This window comes from Rana temporaria, chromosome 3 (assembly GCF_905171775.1).
Source record: "Rana temporaria chromosome 3, aRanTem1.1, whole genome shotgun sequence".
In the NCBI taxonomy this organism is placed as follows: Eukaryota; Metazoa; Chordata; class Amphibia; order Anura; family Ranidae; genus Rana; species Rana temporaria.
Genome location: NC_053491.1, coordinates 137500803 through 137526576, shown reverse-complemented (window position 1 = coordinate 137526576; position 25774 = coordinate 137500803). Strand labels below are relative to the sequence as shown.

Sequence of the window (25774 nt, the reverse complement as noted above, 5' to 3'; positions counted from 1 at the left end):
CTAGGAATGCCCAGTCCAGCAAAAATCATACCCGGAAGCCGAGGGATGAAACGGCGATAACGGGGTATGTAAGGAAAAAAAAAAAACCCCAGCATACCCGCAGTGTAATCAGTTTTCTCAATGTATTGTTAGAATTTATTTTTAGGGTGAACCTCCACTTTAAGTTAAAAGGGGTTTGGCCTTATACAAATTTTTATAGTTGCGTAGCATGTTTATTACCTGCCAGATCAACAAAATGTACCCGGATCTGTGTAGTGGTTGCATTATTCGATATATTTCACACACATGGACAAGTTGAAATGAGGCTTATTTGTGAATGCAGGGAGATGAAGAAGCAATGTACTGCAGTTTGGAGATCCTTGTTCAGTCAGTGCTAATGTAGCTGGCACAAGAGAACAATTAGCCAATGCTAAATCAATACACTCAATTCTAGCACAGCAAACCACCGTCCCTTTTGTTGGCTTGTATAACTCTGTGTGTGTGTGCTTTCTTCTTTTGCAATTTGACTACGCAGTCTCAGAATACTGAAGCTTTTACTCTTTTTGCAGAGCTGGTGGCTAAAGTTGCCCATAGACATGAGATGAAGGTAGGAAGATCTGATCTGTGAACAACTGTTCTAGAATAATTAAAACCTAGATATGCACAAATCGGCCATAACATTATGACCACCGACAGGTAAAGTAAATAATAAAGTGAAAGCAGGTGGGATAAATAGGGCAGCAAGTGAACATGTTCTCCCTGAGGGTGATCTGTTGATAGCAGAAAAAATAGGCAAGTGTAAGCATTTAAGTGACTTTAACGAGGGCCAAATTATAATGGCCAGACTGGGTCAGAGCAGTTCCAAAACTACAGCTCTTGTGGGATGTTCCCGGTCTGCAGTGGTCAGGCCTACCAAAAGTGGTCCAAGGAAAGAATACAGTGAACCAGTGATGGGGTCATGGGCAGCCAGGGCTCATTGCTGCACACGGGAAGTGAAGGCTGGCTAGTGTAGTGCAATCCAATAAAAGAGCTACTTGATGAAAAGGTTAATTCTGGTTCCAAAATATTAGTAACAATATAGTGCATCACAATCTGTTGTGTATGGAGCTGTGTAGCTACTGACCAAAGTGCCCATGCTGACCCTTCTCCACAGCCAAAAAGCACCTACCTGGGCACGTGAGCATCAGAACTGGACCACAGAGCAGTGGAAGAAGGTGTCTTTATCCATGGAGGCACACACCCCAACTTGCCTTTAGAGGTCTAGTGTAGCTGTGGTGGCAAAGGGGTCTTGGGTGGGAGTTCATAATGTTATGGCTGATCGGTGTTGATGCTTGTATAAGTCGAGTGCATGTTTGCATTCTGGACATACTGTATAACCTAACCTAGTACTACTGTTATCTCCAAACACCTGTCTTTCACTGGAATAATCCATTGCAGCAGATCCTTCCCAAGAAAGACAGGGCATTATTGCTGTAAAGGAGCACAACTATAAAAAAAAATTAAATAAAAACTGCCATTTCCCAGATTGAGATTCTGTCTTCTCCCGTTTGTGGGCATCTTTAGGATTGCAGCAGTAAACTGTAATCTAAGGAATGATAGCTTGTAGTATGCACATTTTTGTTACAAAACTAGACATCATGTAATGGGCTCTTTCTTCTAGGTAGGTATATATACGCTCATAGCCACTTGTAAGACTGCAAGATTGAGTGTGAATCTCAGTGGGGTTGGTGCATGCAATAAACATTCCATTTTATGGAATGTTTAACACAAATTGCTAATCCGCAAATCACATGACAACTCAATGCATTTAAGCATCTAGACGTGGTAAAGACTTGCTGAAGTTCAAACCAAGCATCAGAATGTGGAATAAAGAATTTAAGTGACATTGAATGTGGCATGGTTGTTGGTGCCAGGCGGGCTGGTCTGCGTATTTCAAAAACTGCTGATCTACTAGGATTTTCACACACAACCATCTTGAGGGTTTACAGGGAATGGTCCAAAAAAGAGAAATTATCCAGTGAGAGGAAATTGTGTGGACTTTGTTGATGACTGGTTCAAGATGATCGAAAGGCAACAGTAACTCAAATAACCACTCGTTACAACCAAGGTATGCAGAATACGATCTCTGAATGCACAACACAGCAAACTTTGAAGCAGATGGCCTACAGCAGCAGAAGACCACACAGGGTGTTACTCCTGCTATCTAAGAACAGGAAACCGAGGCTACAATTCACACAGGCTCACCAAAATTGGACAATAGAAGTTTTAAAAAACATTGCCTGGTCTGATGAGTCTCAATTTCAGCTGCAACATTCAAATGATAGGGTCAGAATTTGGCATAAACATGAAATCATGGATCCATCCGGTCTTGTAGCAATGATGCCGGCTGGTGGTGTAATGGCGTGGAGGATATTTTCCTGGCAAACTTTGGGCCCCTTAGTACCAATACATGCCATGGCCTACCTGAGTATTGTTGCTGACCCTGTCACTCCCTTTATAACTACAGCGTCCCCATCTTCTGATGGTTACTTCCAGCAGGATAATGTACCATATCACAAAGCTCAAATCATCTCAAACTGGTTTCTTGACCATGACAATGAGTTCAGTGTACTCCAATGGCCTCCACGGTCACCAGATGTCAAGCCAATAGAGCATGTTTAAGATGTGGTGAAAGAAAGGGAGTTACCGCTCCAAGTGGGTATGATGAACAATCAATGACTATTCAGGAGATCAAGGGTGCCGGCAATGCACAAGGCAAAATGGGGAAAGCAGCCTACGCGTTTCACACTATATAGATCAGTGCTTAGTCATGGCTGCTATCCCCATTTTCTGCTGGTTTTTGTAGTGCATTTTTTCGTCTACAATTTAAGATGTGGTGAAACTGGTGATTCGCCTCATGAATGAGCAGCCAACAAATCTGCAGCAACTGCGTGATGCTTTCATGTCAATATGGACCAAAATCTCGAAGGAATGTTCCAACACAATGTTAAATCTATGCCATGAAGAATCAAGGCAGTTCTGAAGGCAAAAGGGGGCCCAATAAAGTGGCCAGTAAGTGTATATACTGTTTGTTTTTGTTTTTTTCTACTATGACATGTAAGACTTTTAATGACAATAAAAGTTGGTAATTAGGAGGTGGCAATGCAGAGGTGGCATTACTGATATCCTGTGAATTCTCAGTACAAGGTGACTGCACGGTGAGCCCACAAACATTTGCTCTCGGTTTTGCCTCATGTTTATGGATTAGTAACCGGATCCTTCACATTATAGCTTGGTGCACACTCTCTTGGTGCCTCTTATATAAAAAAAAAAAATCTGTTTCCTTTCTAGGAATGAACAACCTCGGATAACCAAAGATGTAATATGTTTTCATGCTGAAGACTTCATAGATGTGGTGCAAAGATTACAGCTAGACCTGCATGAACCGCCATTATCACAGGTAAGTGGAACATACCATGAGGACAGCCATTTTATAATACCGGACTGAAGGAAATCGTTTTTTGGCTTTTTTTCTGTACTAGGAACAAATGCTGGCAATTGTGGGCAGAATCTGCATCCTCTGGTTTTATGCAGCGGCTCAGAAATTAGGGGGGAAAAAAAAAATCTGATCTACTTGCAAATGTCACTGCAGTTCCTAGGATTACATATCCCAGCAGCCCTTGCAGCTAAATAATCATGAGAATGTTTGTATGAGTGGTCTGTTTGGGCGCATTATGCAATTTTCTGTACAATTTTTTCTTTAGATTTACCTTCAACTATGTAGTGCAAGGGCCTGCCTAATTGGATGCAGTTGAAAGTGTTGTTTAGTTTTGACCTCGTATTATATGGTTTATGGTAAATCTAAAAGAAAATTGTACAAGGAAATTGAACATGTATGGCCAGCCTAAAGCCACGTATTGCATATGTTTTGCGCACATCAGGCATTTAAACATTAATGGATTCCATTGGCCAGAATAATAACTAATTATGCCCATTGGAATGCATTAACGCTAGATGCTTCTAGCATTTAGGCACATTTAGATGCCTTTAGGCAAATTCAGCTGATTTTTTTTATTTATTTTTTTTGCTCTTTAGCTTCTATCCTGAATGCACCTTTTGGTGTGTTTTTTTTTTTTTTTTTTCTGTTTTTTTTCCTCCTGTAAATGCTCCGCTTCTAATATGCCTGTAACTACATAGGCTTACATACAGGAGTTTTTACAGGTTGAAAAAAGAAAACGGCAAAAGGCTGTAACGGCAACGTTTTTTTTTTTTTTTTTTTTTTTTTTTAAGCCCAGTGTGCAAATGAACATTCAAGCATTATGAAGTTTCTCAGGCACTATGGGTTGACTTTCAGGATGTATGTTGTGTGATTGAACCTTGAAAAGGGGACAAGTGCTCCACCTGCTGGCCAAAATAATGCAAACTATGTATATGCATTGTTTTGGCAGGTTATAAAATAATTTTTTTTTTTTTTTCCTTTTTTTTTTTAGTTAATGATCATAATCAAACAAAGCAGATATTTACAAAACCACTTTTACATTAAAGTATAAATGCTAAAATGAACCACTTGACCTATGGAAGATTTACCCCCCTTCATGACCAGGCCATTTTTTGCGCTACGGCACTGCAGAACGTTAACTGATAATTGTGCGTTCGTGCAACACTGTACTCAAATTAAGTTTATTTTTTTCCCCACAAATAGAGCTTTCTTTTGGTGATATTCGATCACCTCTGCCTGTTTTTTTTTTTTTTCTGTTTTTTGCGCTATAAATAGAAAAAAAAAAAAAAGAAAACCCGGCCAATTTTGAGAACATTTTTTTTTTTTACTTTATGCTATAAAATCTATCCAATAAATCTAATTTCATAACGTTTGGCCAATATGTATTCTGCTACATCTTTCTGATAAATAAAATCAGTGTATATGTTTACGCAAACGTTATAGCGTCTACAAACTGCGATATTTATGGATTTTTTTTTTTTTTTTTTTTTATATGAAACTAGTAATGGGGTCAATCGGATATAGCGGGACTGCGATATTGCAGCAGACTATCAAACACAAACTGACACTAATATAGTGCTAAAAATATGCACTGTCATGATACTAAAAACACTGGCTGGGAAGGGGTTAAACATCTAGGGCGATGAAAGGGTTAACTGTGTGCCTAGCCAGTGTTTTTGTGTACAGTGTGCTGCTTTCACTAAGGGAAAATATTGATTCTAGTCTGTGCTTAACAGAGACACAGGATCATTCCTTCCCCCTTTTTAGACCTGAGAAGTTTTGTTTACCCAGGCATACAGTGCCTTGAAAAGGTGTTGAAACCTCCTCGCAGAATAATTGCTAGTATACAAAAATAGGTTAAACATTTTTTAGTAATACAAAATTCATTAAAAAGATTTTGTGTTGGGGATGTACACTCTAAAACCAAAGCAGAATAAAGGCCCATACATCCGATCGGACTTTTCGACAACAGCGGTCCGACGGACATATTTTATCGGACAATCCGACCGTCTGTATTCTCCATCGGACAATTGTTTTTTCAATGGACAAATGTTCGCTGTGCATGCTCTCAAACTTTCCGATAAATGTCCGATGGAGGACAGTCCGATCGTGTGTACACAAGTCCATCGGACTAAAATCCAGAGTACAAACACGCATGCTTAGAACCAATGCTAAATATCAGACAACAATGGCAGAAGTAGCCCAAAGGGTGGCGGTAAAGAGCTAAAAAAACACGTGATTTGTTGAATGTTGGCTGAAAAAGTTCTGCCATGTGTATGCATACCAAGTTTACAGCCAACACCCCTTCGGACAAAAATCCACAGAAAAGTCCATTGGAAGTTCGATCGTGTGTATGAGGCTTAACACAACTCATTATTTAAACCCAACCCCCCCTGAAGACTGATTCCTTCCCATGTATGTACAGTTGTGCTCATACATACCATGGCTGAATTTGACTTCTTGGCCGTTTTTCAGAGAATACTTTCTTTCACTCATGGTTAGTGTTTGGCTGAAGCCATTTATTATCAATCAATTGTGTTTACTCTTTTTAAATCCTAATGACAACAGGAACTACCCAAATGACCCTGATCAAAAGTTTACATACCCCAGTTCTTAATACCGTGTATTGGCAGCTTGAAGCCTATTTGTGGAGGAGGCTCTTTATCTTCTCGGATGGTAAAGCTGCCCATTCCTCTTGGCCATTAGCCTCCAGTTCCTGTAAATTCTTGGGCTGTCTTGCATGAATTGCACATTTGAGATCTCCCCAGAGTGGCTCAATGATATTGAGGTCAGGAGACTGAGATGGCCACTCCAGAACCATTACTTTATTCTGCTGTAGTCAATGACAGGTCGACTTGGCCTTGTGTTTTGGATTGTCATGTTGGAATGTCCAAGTACATCCCATGTGCAGTTTCCTGGCTACTGAATTCAAATATTCCTCCAGTATTTTTTTGATAACATACTGCATTCATCTTGCCAACAATTTTGACCAAATTTCCTGTGCCGTTTGTAGCCCACATATCCCCAAAACATCAGCGATCCACCTTTGTGTTTCACAGTAAGAATGGTGTACCTTTAATCATAGGCCTTGTTAACTCCTCTCCAAATGTAGCGTTTATGGTTGTTGCCAAAAAAACTGGTCTCATCATTCCAAATGAATTTGTGCCAGAAGGTATGAGGCTTGTCTCTGTGCTGTTTGGCATACAAGTTATTTGTGGGTTTTTCTTTGCCTCCCGAACAATTTTTCTGGCAGTTGTGGCTGAAATTTTAGTTGCTCTACTTGAACGTGGTTTGGTTTTAACTAGGGTTGTCCCGATACCACTTTTTTAGGACCGAGTACGAGTACCGATACTTTTTTTCAAGTAGTCGCCGATACCGAATACCGATACTTTTTTTAAAATGTGTCCCCAAATGCAGCGATGTCCCCCCACAGATGCAGCCATGTATCCCCCCATCCAGCCAGCGTCACCCCCCATCCAGCCAGCGTCACCCCCCATCCAGCCAGCGTCACCCCCCATCCAGCCAGCGTCACCCCCCATCCAGCCAGCGTCACCCCCCATCCAGCCAGCGTCACCCCCCATCCAGCCAGCGTCACCCCCCATCCAGCCATTGTCACCCCCCATGCAGCAATGTATCCCCCCATCCAGCCATTGTCACCCCCCATCCAGCAATGTATTCCCCCAGCCATTGTCACCCCCCATCCAGCCAGCGTCACCCCCCATCCAGCAATGTATTCCCCCAGCCATTGTCACCCCCCATGCAGCCAGCGTCACCCCCCATGCAGCCAGCGTCACCCCCCATGCAGCCAGCGTCACCCCCCATGCAGCCAGCGTCACCCCCCATGCAGCCAGCGTCACCCCCCATGCAGCCAGCGTCACCCCCCATGCAGCCAGCGTCACCCCCCATGCAGCCAGCGTCACCCCCCATGCAGCCAGCGTCACCCCCCATCCAGCCAGCGTCACCCCCCATCCAGCAATGTATTCCCCCAGCCATTGTCACCCTCCATGCAGCCAGCGTCACCCCCCATGCAGCCAGCGTCACCCCCCATGCAGCCAGCGTCACCCCCCATGCAGCCAGCGTCACCCCCCATGCAGCCAGCGTCACCCCCCATGCAGCCAGCGTCACCCCCCATGCAGCCAGCGTCACCCCCCATGCAGCCAGCGTCACCCCCCATGCAGCCAGCGTCACCCCCCATGCAGCCAGCGTCACCCCCCATGCAGCCAGCGTCACCCCCCATGCAGCCAGCGTCACCCCCCATGCAGCCAGCGTCACCCCCCATGCAGCCAGCGTCACCCCCCATGCAGCCAGCGTCACCCCCCATGCAGCCAGCGTCACCCCCCATGCAGCCAGCGTCCCCCCATGCAGCCAGCGTCCCCCCATGCAGCCAGCGTCACCCCCCATCCAGCCAGCGTCCCCCCCCATCCAGCGTCTCCCCCCATGCAGCGTCTCCCCCCATCCAGCCATGTCACGCTTACCTGCATCCCCGCTGCCGCCGACTCTGTAATACGGGCGGGAACATTACAACTTTGAATCTCTGTTATGATTGGCGCCGCCCTTGCGTATAGACACTCCCCCCTCGCTCGGGATTGGACAGTTCACCCGAGCGAGGGGGAGTGTCTATGCGTGGTGCGAATCATTACAGCTATTCAAAGCTGTAATGTTCCCGCCCGTATTACAGAGTCGGCGGCAGCGGGGATGAGGCGAATGGCGGCGGATTACGGCGTTTCGTGGCGGCGGGCGGCGTTCGGCGGTGGCGTTCGGCGGCAAGTATTCTATTTATGTATCGGGGCGGGGTATCGGCGTCTGAGTACCGCCGGAAAAACTCGGAATCGGTCCCGATACCGATACTAGTATCGGTATCGGGACAACCCTAGTTTTAACAGAACCCCTTATTTTTCACTTCTTGATTAGAGTTTTAACACTGCTGATTGGCATGCTCAATTAATTTGATATGCTTTTATATACCGTATTTATCTTGCTATAACGCGCCCCGGCGTATAGCGCGCATCCCCGAACTTGAAGGAAATTCCTGGAAAAAATAAATACTTAGTTTGGTGCCCCTCGTCAGTGTCTTGCCCATCGTCTATCGCGTCCATCGGTGGCCTCGTCCGGTCCGGCGTCCTTCTGCGGCCATCGTAGTGTCCTCCCCACTTCCCGCGCTGTGTTTGAACCACTCCGCCGACATATACCGAGAGCAGTACACTCGGGTATAGTCGGGCAGGCTCGGCTCCTCTTGCGTACAGGACGTGACCGCGAGAGGAGCCGAGCCTGCCCGACTATACCCGAGTGTACTGCGCTCGGTATATGTCGGCGCAGTGGTTCAAACACAGTGCGGGTATCGGCGTATATCGCGCACCCACGATTTTGCCCTGAAGATCTTCAGGGCAAAAAAGTGCGCGGTATACGCCGATAAATACGGTATTTTTCCTATTTTATACAGTTCAACTAACTTTTCCCGATCCTTTGACAATTCTTTTGCTTTCCCCATGAGTCATAATCCAGAAACTTTAGTGCCTCATGTTCAAGTTATGCCTAAGGCCTCACAAAGTTTAGAGCCGGCTCTGGCTGAGAGAATCTGTCCAACTATCAGTCGTGAAAGAAAGCCATAAGAAGTCCCATTTGCAGTTTGCGAGAAGCCATGTAGGGGACACAGCAAACACGTGGAAGAGGGTGCTCTGGTCAGATGAGGCCAACATTTTACTTTTTAGCCTAAAAGCAAAATGCTATGTGTGGCGAAAAACTAACACTGTACATCACCCTGAACACACCATCTGTGAAACTTGGGGTGGTGGTGGCAGCATGCTGTGGGGATACTTTTTTTCAGCAGGGTCAGGGAAGCTGGTCAGAGTTGAAGATGGATGGTGCCAAATACAGGGCGATCTTAGAAGAAAACCTGTTGGTCTTCAAAAGACTTGAGACTGGGGCAGAGGCTCACCTTCCAGCAGGGCAACGACCCTAAAAATACAGCCAGAGCTACAATGGAATAGTTTAGATCAAAGCATATTTATGTGTTAGAATGGTCCAGTCAAAGCTCTGATCTAAATTTAATTGGTAATCTGTGGCAAGACTTGAAAATTGCTGTTTATAGACACTCTCCATCCAATCTAACAGAGCTTGAGCTATTTTTCAAAGGAAAATGGACACAAGTGTCACTCTCTAGATGTGCAAATTTGGTAGAGACATCCCCAAAAAGACTTGCAGCTGTAATTGCAGCGAAAGGTGTTGGTTCTACAAAGTATTGACTCGGGGGCTGAATACAAATGCATGCCACACTTTTTAGATATTTGTATAAAAAAGTTTAAAAAACATTTTTCTTTCACTTCACAATTTTGTGCCACTTTGTGTTTGTCTATCACATAAAATCCCAAAAAAACACATTTACGTTTTTGGTTATAACATGACCAAATGTAGAAAATTTCAAGGGGTATGAATACTTTTTCAAGGCAACGATTCCCAGTTCTCTTTGTAATACTAATGATTGCTGGGACCCACAGATCAGCTTATGCTGTGAATTTTCACAATGGAATCAGCCCACCGGCAGCGCACGCGCACCCCCTAGAGTCTAAAGTGCAGAATTGCGTATATATATATATATATATACATGACCCTGTGCACAGCTGCTACCCTATAATAATATTATTATTATTATTATACAGGATTTATTTAGCGCCAACAGTTTGCGCAGCGCTTTACATCAGGGAAGACAGTACAGTCACAATGTAAATTAATACAGGAGGGATTAGAGGGCCCTGCTCGTTAGAGCTTACAATCTGTAGCAGTAAAAGGGTGGCCAGCAAGTGGTTAAATATCTTAAAGCGGTGGTTCCGCGGCCAAACTTTTTTTTTTTTTTCAGCATTCACTGGGGTATAAGCATAGGAAGGTACACGCACTACTTTGGTTGCTGTATAAAATTGCGGTCCGTTTTTCTCGGGAAAGAAGGACTTATAAAATTTCGCCTTAGTGTTTTCTCACATTCGGCTCGCCATCACAGATTGCTCTGGAAGTGACGCTTCGTCACCGCCATCTTGCTACACCCCACACTCCTGCACAGTAATGATAGACTGAGAAGGAGGCAAGCAGACATCTTGTTACACCCAACAACGTTTTAGATTTCAGTTATTTTCAACATAAAACTGATTTACAAATACTGTATTTAAGCATATAAGCCCCGTTTTTGTGTTGAAAATAACTATGAAATCTAACTCCGGTGGGTGTAACAAGATGTCCCCTTGCCCCCTTCTCACTCTATCATTGCTGTGCAGGAGTGTGGGGTGTAGCAAGATGGCGGCGACGAAACGTCACTTCTGGAACAATCTGTGATGGGGAGCCGAATGTGACAAGACAAGTCCCACATCGCATTGCGGCGCTGGGGAAAGGATAATATACGCCTACTCCCACGGGAGGGGAATCCCCGGAAGTCACAGTTTAGATAAGGTATTTTTTTTTTCTAAATGTTGTGGCAATTCAGTATGTGCGCTGTGCAATGATTGTTTTAGAATAATGTTGTCAGTTTGGGTGAACCTCCGCTTTAATGATACAGTACAGGAAACAGTCTTAATATTCATAGGCCCTGAGATGCAGGCTGGTACCTTCAGGTGACTGGCAAAGTTTTTTTGAAGACACGCTGCATAGACATCCCCCTGTTTACTCCCTTTTGGTCTGGTCTGTTAAAAATACCATTAAAAAACTTTTTTCTCTATCGTCCATGGATGGACACAGCTTCCTTATACTCTTGACTGTAGTTATGTTCCGTCTATTTGGAGAGGACAAGGCAGACATGTTTATGGTTAAAACATGTAAACTTTAGCAAAGCTGAAACCGCCCTGCCCAGAGGGCAGTCCCTCTGGTCATAGCCCCTCACGCTGCACTAAGCAGCTCCAGTTTTTTTCTGCCTAGTAGAGAAGGATCTGGCTCCCTTTTGGACCCATGGTCCTGAACTTTTATTTTTAGAGGTTGGTTTTTTTATTTATTTTTTTGATCCTGAGATCTTCTATCAACTGCTGGCTGGGTGACAAACTGGATTATATAGATCTCTATAGTCCCCCCCCCCCCCAGTACGGCCATCGAGCGTGAGCAGGCCTTAGCAGCACGGTGGATCAGCCACGACATACCCCATTGCTCCAGGGGTGGCTGGTGAGCTTTCTTTGCTCCGGGGCTCACATATGACTAGGCTGCTAGCTGTCTGTGTCACAGTGGGCAGTGGCCGGCAGCTACTCCGTACTGCTCGGAAGTGGGTCTGTCAGGAACGCGCCAGCAGTCCTCGCAGGGACGGGTAAGTACTTTTTCCTCCGGTCTTGGCAGGATGGAACAGCTGGGCTTTCCTAGGGGGGGTCGATTAGGGGGTCTTGTGTCCTTCCTTTCCTCTCCTCCCGTCCCTTCCCTCCTCCACCATACATGGGCCTGCTGTGACTGACCTGGGATGTACCTGAGGGGTTGTTTTTCCTATCCTGGCTGGGGGCTGCAGGGTGTTCTGAGCCCGTTCTGTGTGGGTGGTCTGCCATGGGGGGGGGTCCTCCGCTCTGGGGCCACTGTTTTTTCGGCCTTCTCATCCACCTCCGTGTCCCTAGGTGCCGTTTTTTCTTTTAAATCGGCGCCATTTTCTTGTGGCCGCACTGCTGCTATTGAAATGCGGCTGGTGGACATTTTCTTGTAGCCGCGCTGTTGCGCAGGCTGTTACAGCGGGCGGCCATTTTCTAGAAGCTTGTGCTCTTTTTTTTTCCTGAGGTGGCCATCTTGGTGTGTGTTTTTTTTTTTTAACAGGTTTTGGCCTCTAGTGCTGGGGGGACTTTACACAGTGTAAAGGAGAGTGGACCGCAGCGCTGTGCAGCTTTTCTTGTCAGGGTGGCGAGTCCCCTGGGATACCCCTTTTGGTCAGTACAGCAAGGAGGGTGGGTCTCTTTTAGTGCACTTGTACCTTGACTTTAGTCCCTAAGGGCTGTCGGGGGAGCGGGTCATCATGGTGTCGGAAGCTGGCGCTTCTTCCCCAGGCATTCCAGTGGTGACAACCGGTGCCCCTGCGGCCCCTGTGGACACTGGGTTGGCAGTCCTGGAATCATTTGTTACCAGGGTGGAAGCGGTGTGTGGGCGCAAGGGGGGGGAGGGTTAAACGCCCCCACCATCTCCTGTGGATAGCTCTGACTTGGGCCCGGCTACGGCCCAGGGCCCTGGTTCTGAGGTATCGGAGGATGTTGACTAGGACCTTTTGGACAGTGAGGAGAAGGGTCAGCGCAAGAGAAGGCACTGGTTGGAGCTTTTAAGCTAGAAGATACTGCCATGACATCTGCTGAGGGGTCGGTCCCTTTTGGGTCCCACAAGCAGGCCCGCACTGCTAAAGTGTTTCCTTATGTGACTATTGATCAGTTCATAGACAAGGAATGGGAAGGACCGCAGAGGACCTTTGCGGTCCCTAAGCGTATGGCGGTCCGTTATCCCTTTGAGAAGAGCCTTTTAAAAAAGTGGGCATCTCTCCCTGTTGGGGACCCCCCGGTATCCAGGTTGAACAAAGCAGCTACGATTACGGTTGAGGGAACCCCTGCATTTAAGGACCTTGCTGACAGGAGAGTCAAAGCGGTAGGTCAGTCCATTTTCTCTATGCTGGGTTCAGCTTTGCAGCTTATTTTGGCTACGGCACTGGTGTCAGACGCTTACTGAATGGGCAAGACTATTGCACCAGGAGTTGGAAGAGCATCATGCTTCTCCAGGATGCGTGGAACTGGCTGACCAGTTAATGCAGAGCCTCAAGTATGTCTGCAGCCCTGGATGCAGCGCCCTTGATCTCCAGAGCCTCAGTATTTGCAGTGGTTCTGCGACGCCTGATTTGGCTTAAGGTCTGGTCTGCAGACCTGACTTCCAAGAAGGCTCTGGCAGATTTGCCTTTCTGGGGCGGGAGGCTATTTTGGTGCCTCCCTGGATGACGACATAAAGTATGCCACGGGGGTAAGAGTACGCTCCTCCCCCAGTCCAGAAAAGGAAAAGCCACGCCGCAGGCTGGGACCCTCTTTTTTTTTTTTTTTTTTTTTTTTCGCACAAAAGTGGTATTTTTTATGTCAGTCAGGTCCCACAGGTAGGCGTCCTCAGACCGGCAAAGAGCCTGCTGAGGGACAGAAACGCCCCTGGGTTCGCAAGCCAAACAATCATGCGAACAAATCTGCGACAGCATGAAGGTTTGCCCCCTGCCCAACTCTCGGGTGTGGGGACGTCTGCATGAGTTTGCAGCTTGGCGGACCTCCCTGATTTCCTACCAGTGGGTCTGCGAAGTGGTTTCATCAGGGTACAAGACAGAATTTCTTTCTCGTCCACCAAACAGATTATTTCCCTCAAACCTTCCTCTCGGCTCGTCGGGACGCCACGCAGTGCTGGACTTGCAGAGCTGCGGGGTAATCATACCTGTACCACTGCAGGAAATGTTTCAGGGTTTCTACTCAAATCTGTGGTCCGCCCAATCCTGGACCTCAAAGCTTTCAATGCAATATAAGGGTTCGGAAGTTCAGGATGGAATCGGTTCGCTTTGTGGTCACTGCTCTCCATCCGGGGGATTTTCTGGTGGGACCCATACTTGCATGTCCCCATATATGTCGTGCATCAGAGGTTCCTGCGTTTTGCGGTCGGGAAAGACCACTATCAATTTGTGGCTTTTCCTTTTGGCCTGACATCAGCTCCAAGGGTTTTTACCAAGGTGCTTGCCCTGATTTTGGCCTTGCTGAGACCGCAAGGAATCACAATTGTGGGCTACTTGGACGATCTGCTTCTGAAAGCTGCTTCAAGCTCAGAATTGGAGGAGGACGTGGCGATTGCCAGTCAGACCCTCCAAGAGTTTGGCTGGATGCTGAACTTCCAGAAGTTGGTGTTGGTACAGACTTAGCACTTGGAGTATTTGGGTCTGATTCTAGACTCCTCGGAGGCAAGAGTTTTTCTCACCTTGGAAAAATTGCAGACTCTTCAGAAGGCAGTGAAGCTGTTGGCATCCCGCAGGTGGTCGTCGCTGCGAGTCCTGGGTCTCATGGTAGCCTCCTTTGAGGCAGTAATGTTTGCTCAATTCCACACTTGAGTCTTGCAGAAGGAGATTCTGTCCAAATGGAAAAAGTCTCTGTTGTCCCTGGATTGTCAAATCCGGGTGAGCCCACTAGTCAGGACTTGGTCTGTTGGCTGAGATTTCCGGCTCTTCGTGCCGGGAAGTCATTCCTTCCCTTTCACTGGACAGTGATCACGACGGACGCCAACCTGACCAGTTGGGGGGGGGGGGGAGTCTGGGGTGTTCAGTCGACACAGGGTCGCTGGACACAGGAGGAATCTAGTATCGGCTGATATATGCTTTTCCCCCACTGAAACTGCTTCCTCGTCCGCTCCACAGAGCGGAATCCGAGGGGATCCCAATGATCCTAATTGCCCCAGAGCCCTTGGTACACCGACCTAATACGCCTGGTGGCGGATGCTCCTTGGCGGCTACAAATGTGGGAGGACCTTCTCTCACAGGGTCCCATTCTTCATCCTGCTTTACAGTCTCTGGCTTTAACGACATGGCTGTTGAAAGCCAGGTGCTGAGAGACCGGGGCCTGACGGATTCGGTTATTTCCACCATGCTGAGGGCACGGAAGTCATCTTCTCTGAAGATTTACAATCGCACGTGGAAGTCCTACATCTCCATGTGTGAAGAGATGGGGTGGCATCCACGTACATATTCTGTTTCTAGAATCCTGCTGTTTTAACAGCGGGGAGTAGACCAGAAACTTGCCTTAGGCACCATTAAGGGGCCGTCCCACTTACTGGTGAGTACATTTGTTCAAGGGGTTCGACATGTGGCTCCTCTGGTTCGACCACCACTACCTCCGTGGGATTTGAACCTGGTGCTCTCGATGTTTCAGAAACCTCATTTTGAGATCAGAGAAATTCCTCTCAACGCTCTCTCAGAAAGTTGCCTTTCTAGTGGCCATTACGTCAGTTAGACGGGTCTCTGAGTTGGCGGCCTTGTCTTGCAAGTCCCCCTACTTGGTCCTCCATAGAGATTAAGCGGTGCTACGCCCACAGCCTTCCTTTCTTCCAAAGGTGGTTTCGCTCTTCCATCTGAATCATTGGACTTCCATCCTTGTGTCTTTTGGCCGTCACATCCCAAGGAGGCTGGGTTACATTCCTTAGACGTGGTATGTGCTCTGCCGGTGTATCTGTCTGCTACGGCTCCGCTTCGGCAGTCAGACTCACTGTTTGTATCGATGACTGGTCCAAAGAAAGACCCAACGGTCTCGTCGGCAACCATTTCTCAGTGGATCAGACAGATCGTGATTCAAGCTTACGCCCTGAAGGGGCGGGCGCCTCCTTTTCCTGTCACGGCGCATTCGACCAGGGCAATTGGTGCTTCCTGGGCTTTTCGACATCAACCGTCTGTTTCACAGGTGTGTAAGGCGACAACCTGGTCATCCGCTCACACTTTCACCAAGTTTTACAAGGTTGATGTTGGTGCATCTTTGAATGCCTGCTTCAGCCGCAAAGTTTTGCAGACGGCAGTTTAAGGTTGCATCTCCTCCGTTGAGCTCTAGTGTGTTGGGGTGAAGTTTTGGTGTTTGCTGTTCCCACCCCTCGTTTCTGACACTGCTTGGGGACGTCCCTACAGTCAAGAGTATAAGAAAGCTGTGTTTGTCCATGGACGATGGAGAAAATAGGATTTTTGTACTCACCATAAAGAACCTTTTCTCTGAAGTCCATTGACGGACACAGCACCCACCCCTCTTTTTTTTTTTTTGTACTGCTCTTTGACGAACTGAGCTGCTTAGTGCAGTGTGAGGGGTTTATGACCAGAGGGACCGCCCCCTGGGCGGGGCTGTTTCAGCTTTGCTAAAGTTTACATGTTTTAACCCTTAACATGTCTGCCTAGTCCTCCCCTAATAGACGGAACATAACCTTACAGTCAACAGTATAAGGGAGGTTATGGAAAGTAGCAAAGGACGGATGGACGGCCGCATACCAAAGAACTATTGAGTTGTCTTTATTGAAGGAACATGAACAAACACCGCAAATACACAGCAGAAATCAAAAACGGCCGATGCGTTTCACACTTAGTTCTTATTCATGGCCATGAATAAGCACTAAGTGTAAAACGCGTTGGCTGTTTTTGAATTCTGCTGTGTATTCTGCTGTGTATTTGCTCATGTTCCTTCAATAAAGACAACTCGAGTTCTTTGGTGTGCGGCCGTCCATCCGTCCTTTGCTACTTTTCATTGCCTAGTGCATTGCCAGCACCCACATCCACCTGGACTTATCCACCATTGCACTTGGGATTTCCCTGGAGCGGTGAACCCCACCTCGCTCAGTTATAAGGGAGGTTGTGTCCATCCATGGACTTCAGAGAAAAGGATTTTACTGTGAGTACAAAAATTCTATTTTTTTTTATTTTTTTTCCCTGAAGTCTAGCCAGAAGTCTTGGAAGCTAAATTTGTGTGTGCGTCCTCTGGACTGTTATCAGTTAGCATAGTCTCCTGCTATCTCTATGGACTACAAATCCCCTCCCCCTGTTTTAGGGAAGAGGGGAGGTGTTATGTAGTCCTAGCACACTCCATGTCCTGGGGTGACAACACTGCTCAATACAGTTGCCCTAGGACAAGAAGCGAGTTAATGGCAGAATTGGCAGGTAAGAATATGTGAAATTTAAATGAATGCAGTCACCACATCCGGCAAGGTGCAATACCCCAGCCAGAGTCCATAGCACTTTGCTGTACCCACCAGCAACAAAGGATGGATGTATGTATGGCCAAGATTGGTTGCATTTCAAGAGCAGCCAAAAGGGAGGATTATGGGTCAAATTTGATTAAATAAGGCACCAATTAACGGAAGGAGATCGCAGTGGTCCTAACACTGTTTTTTGGCTTTTCCTTAAGCCCAGCTCTAGCCAAAACTTTTTATAATGGTTTTGATAGAGTAGAAAGTCTAGAACCAATGTCATCTCTTTGCTGCTGTGTGTGTATAGGAGATGGATATAACCTCACCAGCGATTTGGTGGAAACTTTCCCACCCCCTGAATGTAGCAATTCCAGTTAACTACCTTTATTAATATTACACATAGGTCTGGCAATCTTTTTGGTAAGTTTTATGTTTTCAACTTTCAAACTTTTTTCACTTTTCAATTTGTTTTCTTTTAACCATGGTGTTTGGGGGAAGGGGGTGCAGAGATTGCAACAGTCAATTGGTTTTCATTGTGTATGATAGGATTTGGGAACTACATGGATTTGTTTTTGATATTGAATTAGTGTAGCTATTGCTACATGCTGTGTATGTTTTCATTGGTGTAGTTTCTCCCCGTTGTCAGGACATTACTTATAGTTTGGTAGGAAGGGCCTTGGGCCCCTCTCACATGGCTGGTTAGTTTAAATCACCAGATTCTAGCAGCAGATTCTTGCAAGGATCAGGACATGCAAATAACACAGGCTGCTCAGACTATATAAACTAAATGAGAGGCTGACGGCTGCTACCGCTTTTTGCATGTAGCCACACACCAAGTGTTTATCTGCAGATGGCTAAGCCTGGATGCAGCCAGCTACTATTCGCATGCCCTGGTCATTCCAGCTGCAAGAATCTGCCACTGGAATCCAGAGAATGCACCAAACCATGTGAAGGGCCTTGCTTCTTGTTACAGCTGGTTGGCAGGGAATGGAGCCAGAATCTGTGAATGGATGATTTTGGCATGGAAGTCCCTGTAACGGAACCCCAAATGGGACAGGGGTTAACGCTGTTTAAGATATTCCATTCCCGAACCCAAGACGGCTATCGACACTCCACAGTCAGGCAAACTAACCCCAATAACGAGACACACAGCTCTGTTTGAGGTTCCACACGAATAGACCATTTATTGGGAAAATCAGGCTCTTATATACAGTTAAGATACTGCAGTCCAAATGAACAATGACCCAACTCCACCCACAACATTATACAATGGTTCCTAATGAGCCCCCTCAATACACATCTTTTAGTCAGACATTCTGACTCCGGCTCTGACATAATTTACATGAGCTAATTAACTACAACTGATAATTCAGACACCTGACCTTCAGGCTGTCTGCTAACTCACAATACACATTTATCATCAATAGACCTTCACACAATACAGGGTCAATTAGCACAAGCAATCCTAGATTCATTTACATCACAGTAGAAGACTTAATTACCACAGCAAGCTTTATAGTACACAACAGCCAGGTAGCTTCAATCTTTTATTTAAGATCTTTCAATTAACCTGTTGAGTTCAGAATCAACAACCAGTAATAGTTCAAGATATCCTGCAATATATTGTAAATTACAGACCCATGTTAAAGCAATCCAAGGTATATTCTGAATGTCCATTATTTCCTGGCTGATGACTTGGTCTATGTAGCTTCACAAATAATCAAAATATCAGTAATAATCTCAGTGTCTAAAAAGACCTAATTGCACCGCTCAGGAAATTGACGTTCCCAAAACATATGTAGAAAACGTATACAGTATCTCACAAAAGTGAGTACACCCCTCGCATTTCTGTAAATATTTTATTATCTTTTCATGTGACAACACTGAAGAGATTACGCTTTGCTACAATGTAAAGTAATGCGTGTACAGCTTGTATAACAAAGTCATTAATCTCCAAACTGCTGGCAACAAAAGTGAGTACACCCTTAAGTGAAAATGTCCAGATTGGGCCCAAAGTGTCAATATTTTGTGTGCCTACCATTATTTTCCAGCACTGCCTTAACCCTCTTGGGCATGGAGTTCACCAGAGCTTCACAGGTTGCCACTGGAGTCATCTTCCACTCCTCCATGACGACATCATGGAGCTGGTGGATGTTGGGGACCTTGCGCTCCTCCACCTTCTGTTTTGAGTATGCCCCACAGATGCTCAATAGGATTTAGGCCTGGAGACATGCTTGGAAAGTCCATCACCTTTACTCTCGGCTTCTTTAGCAAGACAGTGGTTGTCTTGGAAATGTGTTTGTGGTCGTTATCATGTTGGAATACTGCCCTGCAGCCCAGTCTCTGAAGGGAGAGGATCATGCTCTGCTTCAGTATGTCGCAGTACATTTTGGCATTCATGTTTCCCTCAATGAACTGTAGCTCTCCAGTGCCGACAGCACTTTTGCAGCCCCAGACCATGACACTCCCACCACCATGCTTGACTGTAGGCAAGACCATCTTGTTTTTGTACTCCTCACCTGGTTGCTGCCACACACGCTTGACACCATCTGAATCAAATATGTTTATCTTGGTCTCATCAGACCACAGGACATGGTTCCAGTAATCCATGTCCTAGGTCTGCTTGTCTTCAGCAAACTGTTTTGCGATCTTTCTTGTGCATCATCTTTAGAAAAGGCTTTCTTTTGGGAAAAAAAATAACCAGCTCTTTTTTTCCCGTCGGCAGTTTTCCTATGGGAAAAGACTGCGGTAGGGCATACACACGGCCGGGTTTCCAGACCAAAGCTCTCATGGCAGTTTTCCCGACGTGTAGGGGGACAAAGAGTTCAATTTGGTCTCATTTGACCAGAGCACCTTCTTCCACCTGTTTGCTGTGTCCCCCACATGGCTTCCTAAATGCAAAACAGGACTTCTTATAGCTTGCTTTCAACAATGGCTTTCTTCTTGCCACTCTTCCATAAAGGCCAGATTTGTGGCGTTCACAACTAGTCATTGTGCTGTGGACAGATTCTCCCACCTGAGCTGTGGATCTCTGCAGCTTCTGCAGAGTTACCATGGGCCTCTTGGCTGCTTCTCTAATGCTCTCCTTGCCTGGCCTGTCTGTTTAGGTGGATGTTCATGTCTTGGTAGGTTTGTAGTTGTGCCATTTTCGGGTGATGGATTAAACAGTGCTGAGATGTTCAAAGCTTGGGATATTTTTTTTTTTATAACCTAACCCTGCTTTAAACTTTTCCACAACTTTATCCCTGATCTGTCGGGGGTGTGCCTTGACCTTAATGATGCTGTTTGTTAGGTTCTCTAACAAACCTCTGATGGCTTTGAAGAACAGCTGTATTTATACTGAGTTTAAATTATACACCTGTGGATTCTATTTACTGATTAGGTGACTTTTGAAGGCAATTGTTTCACTAGATTTTAGTTGGGGGTATAGGAGTAAAGGGGGCTGAATACAAATGCACGCCGTTTCTTTCCGTATGCAGTGGGGCTGAGACCACACTGCATGGGTCAACTGCTCCATTTTTTTTCTAGGGATTAGCACAAACTTCATACTTGCCTGATCCACCAGAAAACTGCACTCCCCCACAGTCCAGCAGTGGATTCTTCCTGTCTATGGAGCATGCTGATGTCAAGAACAATCCATTTTCAAGACCGCTGGAGCATGGGAGTGCGGGGAGGATCGGTGTGTCAAGTAAGCATATTTCTGCTGTCCCCTCCCCTAGATCAAAACAAGCAGTTGGCCCATGCTCTGGGGACATGGCTCCAGTGCACAGTGATTTTTTTTTAATTTTTTTTGCCCCGGACCTCTGCTTTAACTGCTTGCCACCCGCGCTATAGCCTAAAGATGGCTTCAGCGCCGGCTTCCAATGCCATCCATGGACATCCTGCCACGATCTTGCTGCCCCGCAGCACGTGGGCGGCGCAATCTGTGCTCATAAAGTCCTGTGGACAACCACAGACGTCCTTTTTACCACTTGATCAGCTGTCGGCCAATGACAGCTTATCACAGGGTATAAACACAAGTCGGTTATCGGATTTTCTCCCCTAATGCTAACGTGAGAAGAGCCAGTAACCAGCTTGTGTTGGGTACATCTGCACTTAAAGTCAGGGCACTGATTATCCACCTCATCAGTGCAGCCTATCAGTGCCCATCAGTGAAGGACAAAAATTACCTGTGCAAGATTGCATAACAAACTGAATTTTTTATTTTGAATTTTTTTTCTAAATATTTGGTATTTTTTCGTTTTTTTTTTTTTTGCTAAGCAATGGTGATTAACTACTACTAAAAGTAAGCTCTATTTGTGCGAAAAATTATAAAAATGTCTTATAAGTACAGTATAGCATGACTGCACAATTGTCATTCAAAGTGTGACAGCGCTGAAAATTGGACTGGGCAGGAAGGGGGTAAAAGTGCCCAGTGGGCAAGGTGTTAAAGAAAACTCTTAATGGTGAAAGATTTGTAGTGTGTGTGATTTTTCTGTGTGCATTTTCATAAGCTAGTCTGTAATATGTGTGTTTGTTTTGTTTTTCAGTGTGTTCAATGGGTTGATGATGCAAAGCTAAACCAGCTTCGTAGGGAAGGCATTCGTTATGCTAGGATTCAGTTATATGATGATGACATCTACTTTATTCCAAGAAATGTTGTTCATCAGTTCAAGACCGTGTCGGCAGTGTGCAGCCTGGCCTGGCATATCCGACTGAAAATGTACAATTCAGAAGTGGCAAAGAACAGTAACTTGGAAGAAACAATTTCAGAAACAGAGGTAAAACCTAACATTGGAAAAGAAGAGCATAAATTCTGTGCTGTTAGCACAAACACCTCTCATGTACAGTTTTCAGACATCAGGCAGTCAAAGGACCTTGAGCAAAAATGTCAGCAAGTAAAACACGAACCAGTATCTCCCCACCAAACTGGTGATTCATTTGGCAATATCAATCTTCCAACTATTTCCATGACTCCTGCAGAATGTCAGACTTGCACAATAAAATCTGAACATGCCAAGGAATCACAAGGCAGGATTGGAAGCGAGACTTTGGGAATCATTAAACAAGACTCGAGAGACATTCAAGAGAACACTCCACAACCTATACCAACAAACCCAGTTGTGCGGACAAAAGAGGAACATCTGTGCTAAAATATGTATATATAGTTTTTTATTCTACATAACGTAATAATAATGTAAAGCTTTGTAAATCATGGGGCAGGCTTCCACTTGCCCTGTAGTCTGTTACTGAATCTAGTTATGTAGCGATGTAACATTCCTCAGTGCCTGTCCGTAACTGTGAAATATCAAAGCACTTAGGGCCAGATGCACTGTAAACACTGCAGGTTTAACATAAAGTCTCTCTAAAAATTTCAGTTTTGGTTCTAGGATAGAGCTGACATTAACATATATATTTTTTGTAAGATGAGCCAGAATTCTTTTTGACAATTCCAGGCTTTTCCATAGAGCTTATTTATATCGATTTTTCATTTTAAAGGTGTCAGCACTGTAGTGTAAATAGCTTTTTTTAAATCTTTTTAGTGTGATTTATACTGAAATGTGAACCACCTAATAAAGGTTCATAACAATGTATTTGGTTTTATTTATGGGCAAAGTCTTGTATGTTTTCAAGAAAACCATTGTGGATTTCTACATTGTACAGGTCCAGCTCTTCCATAATAGTGGCACAAAAGGCCACGTTAGTCATGTTTGGGTGTATATTAGTGGGCACTGAAGGCAAGCGCCAGCAACACAGCTGCATGGTTACTTTTATTGTCACCTTTTATGCACAGCACAGACAGTTGATATTTTCAGGGGTACGGTTCTAGCTGAATAACAAAAGATGCTTTTAATGACCCCTACCCGAAAAAATCTCTTGGCAAATCTGGCCATTCTTTTAGAAGAATTTGTTGTATATGGCTCCATTTTTAATGCTTCCCTCTTGGCAGTTCTTCTGTTTTCAAGGATGATGGGTTCATGCAGTCATTTGTAATCAGATGGTTCCCATCTCTGCTTCCTACAATGAAAGCTTTGATTGTGCAGCAGAATTATTTTTTGCTACATTTATTCATGCATGTGGTCAGTATAGAAAAACAGGTGTGCATTGATTAGAAGTTTGCACATTAACCTGTAAAAACATCCCAAATGATGGACTTTACCTTTGTTTAGCCTTTGTCAATAAACACCAGAATAATTTTGATTTCTGCGTCTGGAAAAAAAAATACCAAGACTAAATGCTTTTCTATTAAAGGGTAACTCCACTTTTGTTGAGAAAAAACATCCCCCTCTGCGTGATCTATGTACATTGCAAGGATTTTAACAAACTTTTTGTAGCAGATGCCTATTTTTTGTTACTCTGAAGTAAATGGCGAATACAGGTTTGTCTGTGTCAATGTGCAAAGTGAATCTGTATGGGAGTGATTTTATATAGTTATCAATCAGCTGCTGCACCCGCAGGGCTCTGAGGAAAATTGCAAGGCCTCCATCCCTTTTACACGTGTTTTCATTTTGAAATTATCTCACCAAAATTTAAATTTTTGTTGCAAATTTAAATTTGTATCTTAGTGCAAACTTCTGGGAAAATCAGTGAGCCAATCGCACAATCGGAACAAATTATTTATTTCTGGGGGGGGGGGGGTGTTCTGTACACCAGCTGTGTACAGAACAGCTCCAGGTTGGCATATTGTATTGCATTACATTTTACAGAAACTTAAATTACAGAGCATAATTTTAAAAACAAACGATTTCAGAACCTTTTCCACCTTGACCTAAACTGTCTAACTCGATGATTGAAAAACAAACTGAAATCTTTTAGGGAGGGGAAGTAAAAAAAAGAAAATGGGGTTGCATAAGTGTGCACAACCTCTTATGATTGGGGATGTTCAAAATTGAGCAATCACATTCATACTGATGTTAAATTGGAGTCCGTACACACCTGACATCATTTAGAGTGCCTCTGATTAACCACAAGTAAAGTTCAGCTGTTCTAGTATGTCTTTCCTGACTTTCTCACCTTCTCTTTCAGGACAGCACCTGGAGAGAGCGCAGCTCCACCCATTTTCCCAGGAAACACTGCAGTCAGTTTCTTTAAATACTGTTGACTTCCACCATTGTAGTGTTTCCTCTGCCATGGTGGAAGCGCTGCAGGTGTGCTATGCTCTCTCCAGGTGGGGATAGTATGGGGCATACCTGTGGTGTAGTCTGTGGCACAGGGCAGCCCAGCACCCCCCATTATGGGAGGGGGGTGCTCCAGTTTCTCCACCTCTTCATGTCCGGCGAGGGTTCAGGCTGCTGGGGGTCCCCGCTCTCTTCAGACCGGCGGCTGCAGGCTTGAAAGAGGGGTGGCAAACTGTACAGCAGTGGGAGCAGCATCTCCTCTTTTGCCAGCCTCCATGCTTTCTGGAGCCTGGGTGGCAAATGTGTCGTTTCTGGCCGGGGGCGGGACTTCTAGCGGTGCACGTGGCTTTCGGTCCTGACCGCTGGAACGCAGGGGGGGGGGGGAGGCGGCCTTAGATTCCAGTCCTCGCAGCAGCAAAAGGACTGTGATAATCAAATAATAAACAGCCGGGCGCCACTAGGCACCTCGGCAGCATGGATCCAGGGGAACCAGCTGTGGTAGCAGGAGCCACTAACACCAGCCAGACCCAGGTTAGCAGGGGCAGAGGTCCCTGTATATTATCCTTTAGGGGTCTTGATTTTTTCCCCCCTCTAACTTCCCTGGGGGGAGAAAGGGAGCCTGCATTACTCTCCTTGGCCCATAACACTAAAAGTATGTTTTGTTTTTTAGCATGGTGTCTCAGTGGGGGAGTCACTAGCAATTTGTAAAGCTGCAGTAACAAACACAGGGGCTAATGTGTTGGCTCTTCTGTTTGGCAGCTTGGGTATTTTTCCCTAAAGGTTTTACCTGTTTATCTGGTTGTTTAGATATATGTATTTAATAGAGTGAGCATTTTAATGTATTTCAGACAAAAAACAAGGAAAACGCCAAACATTCCTCCCCTCCACCTAAGAGAAAATGTCTGTGTTGCAAAAATAAACTTAGGGAGTCTTGGACCAAAGTGTTATGCAGGACTTGTATAGCAGATCTAGTTAAAGAGGAGACTTCCTCAGCTACATCCGCTACCCAACCTGGAGAACTACTAAGCTCCTTCCACAAAGAACTTGGACACGTTTGAGACGTTCTGTTCTTATCTGGAAAAATGCCTGGCTGCACAGCCCAACAGTAGAGGCAGCTTGCCATCCTGTTCTCGTCCAAGTATTTCTGCACCCAGAGGGGTCAGTGATTTAGTAAGGACGAAGGGGGAAGCGTTTCCCCAGGTTCTAAGATGAAGAAAAAGAAGCTTCTTCAATCACTCTACAGATTATCTCTAGAAGAGGTGGATGATCTATTAAAGACTATCCATACAACTTTAAACATTAAAGAGGACAAAGCCCAGTTGTCTTTACACAATAAAATGTTCCAAGGCATGGGGGAAGTGAAACATCAGGTATTCCCAGTGCATACATTTCTATCTGAAACTGTGAAGAGTGGAAAGACCCAGAAAGGGCCCCTTTCTTCTTGAAAGAAAATCTCAGTTTGAGATATTTGGAGGAGGATCGTGCTCAAGTATGGAACAAGAAACCAAAGCTTGATTGATTCAACTTTTTCACAGGTGTCATGGAAAACAGGCCTGGCTTTTAAGGATATGGG

General features: G+C 45.3%; 1 protein-coding gene across 2 annotated transcripts in view; it reads left to right on the top strand.

The window, feature by feature from the left end:
- RSBN1L (round spermatid basic protein 1 like) overlaps positions 1-23284 on the top strand; it is a 97543-nt gene extending 74259 nt beyond the window's left edge. For both annotated transcript variants that reach the window (XM_040343468.1, XM_040343469.1), the window contains 2 exons: positions 3310-3418; positions 21634-23284. In XM_040343468.1, the coding sequence (XP_040199402.1) occupies positions 3310-3418; positions 21634-22236 (712 nt within the window). In that variant the 3' untranslated portion in view covers positions 22237-23284. The remainder of the gene's footprint in view (positions 1-3309; positions 3419-21633) is intronic.
- The last annotated feature ends 2490 nt before the right edge of the window (positions 23285-25774 follow it).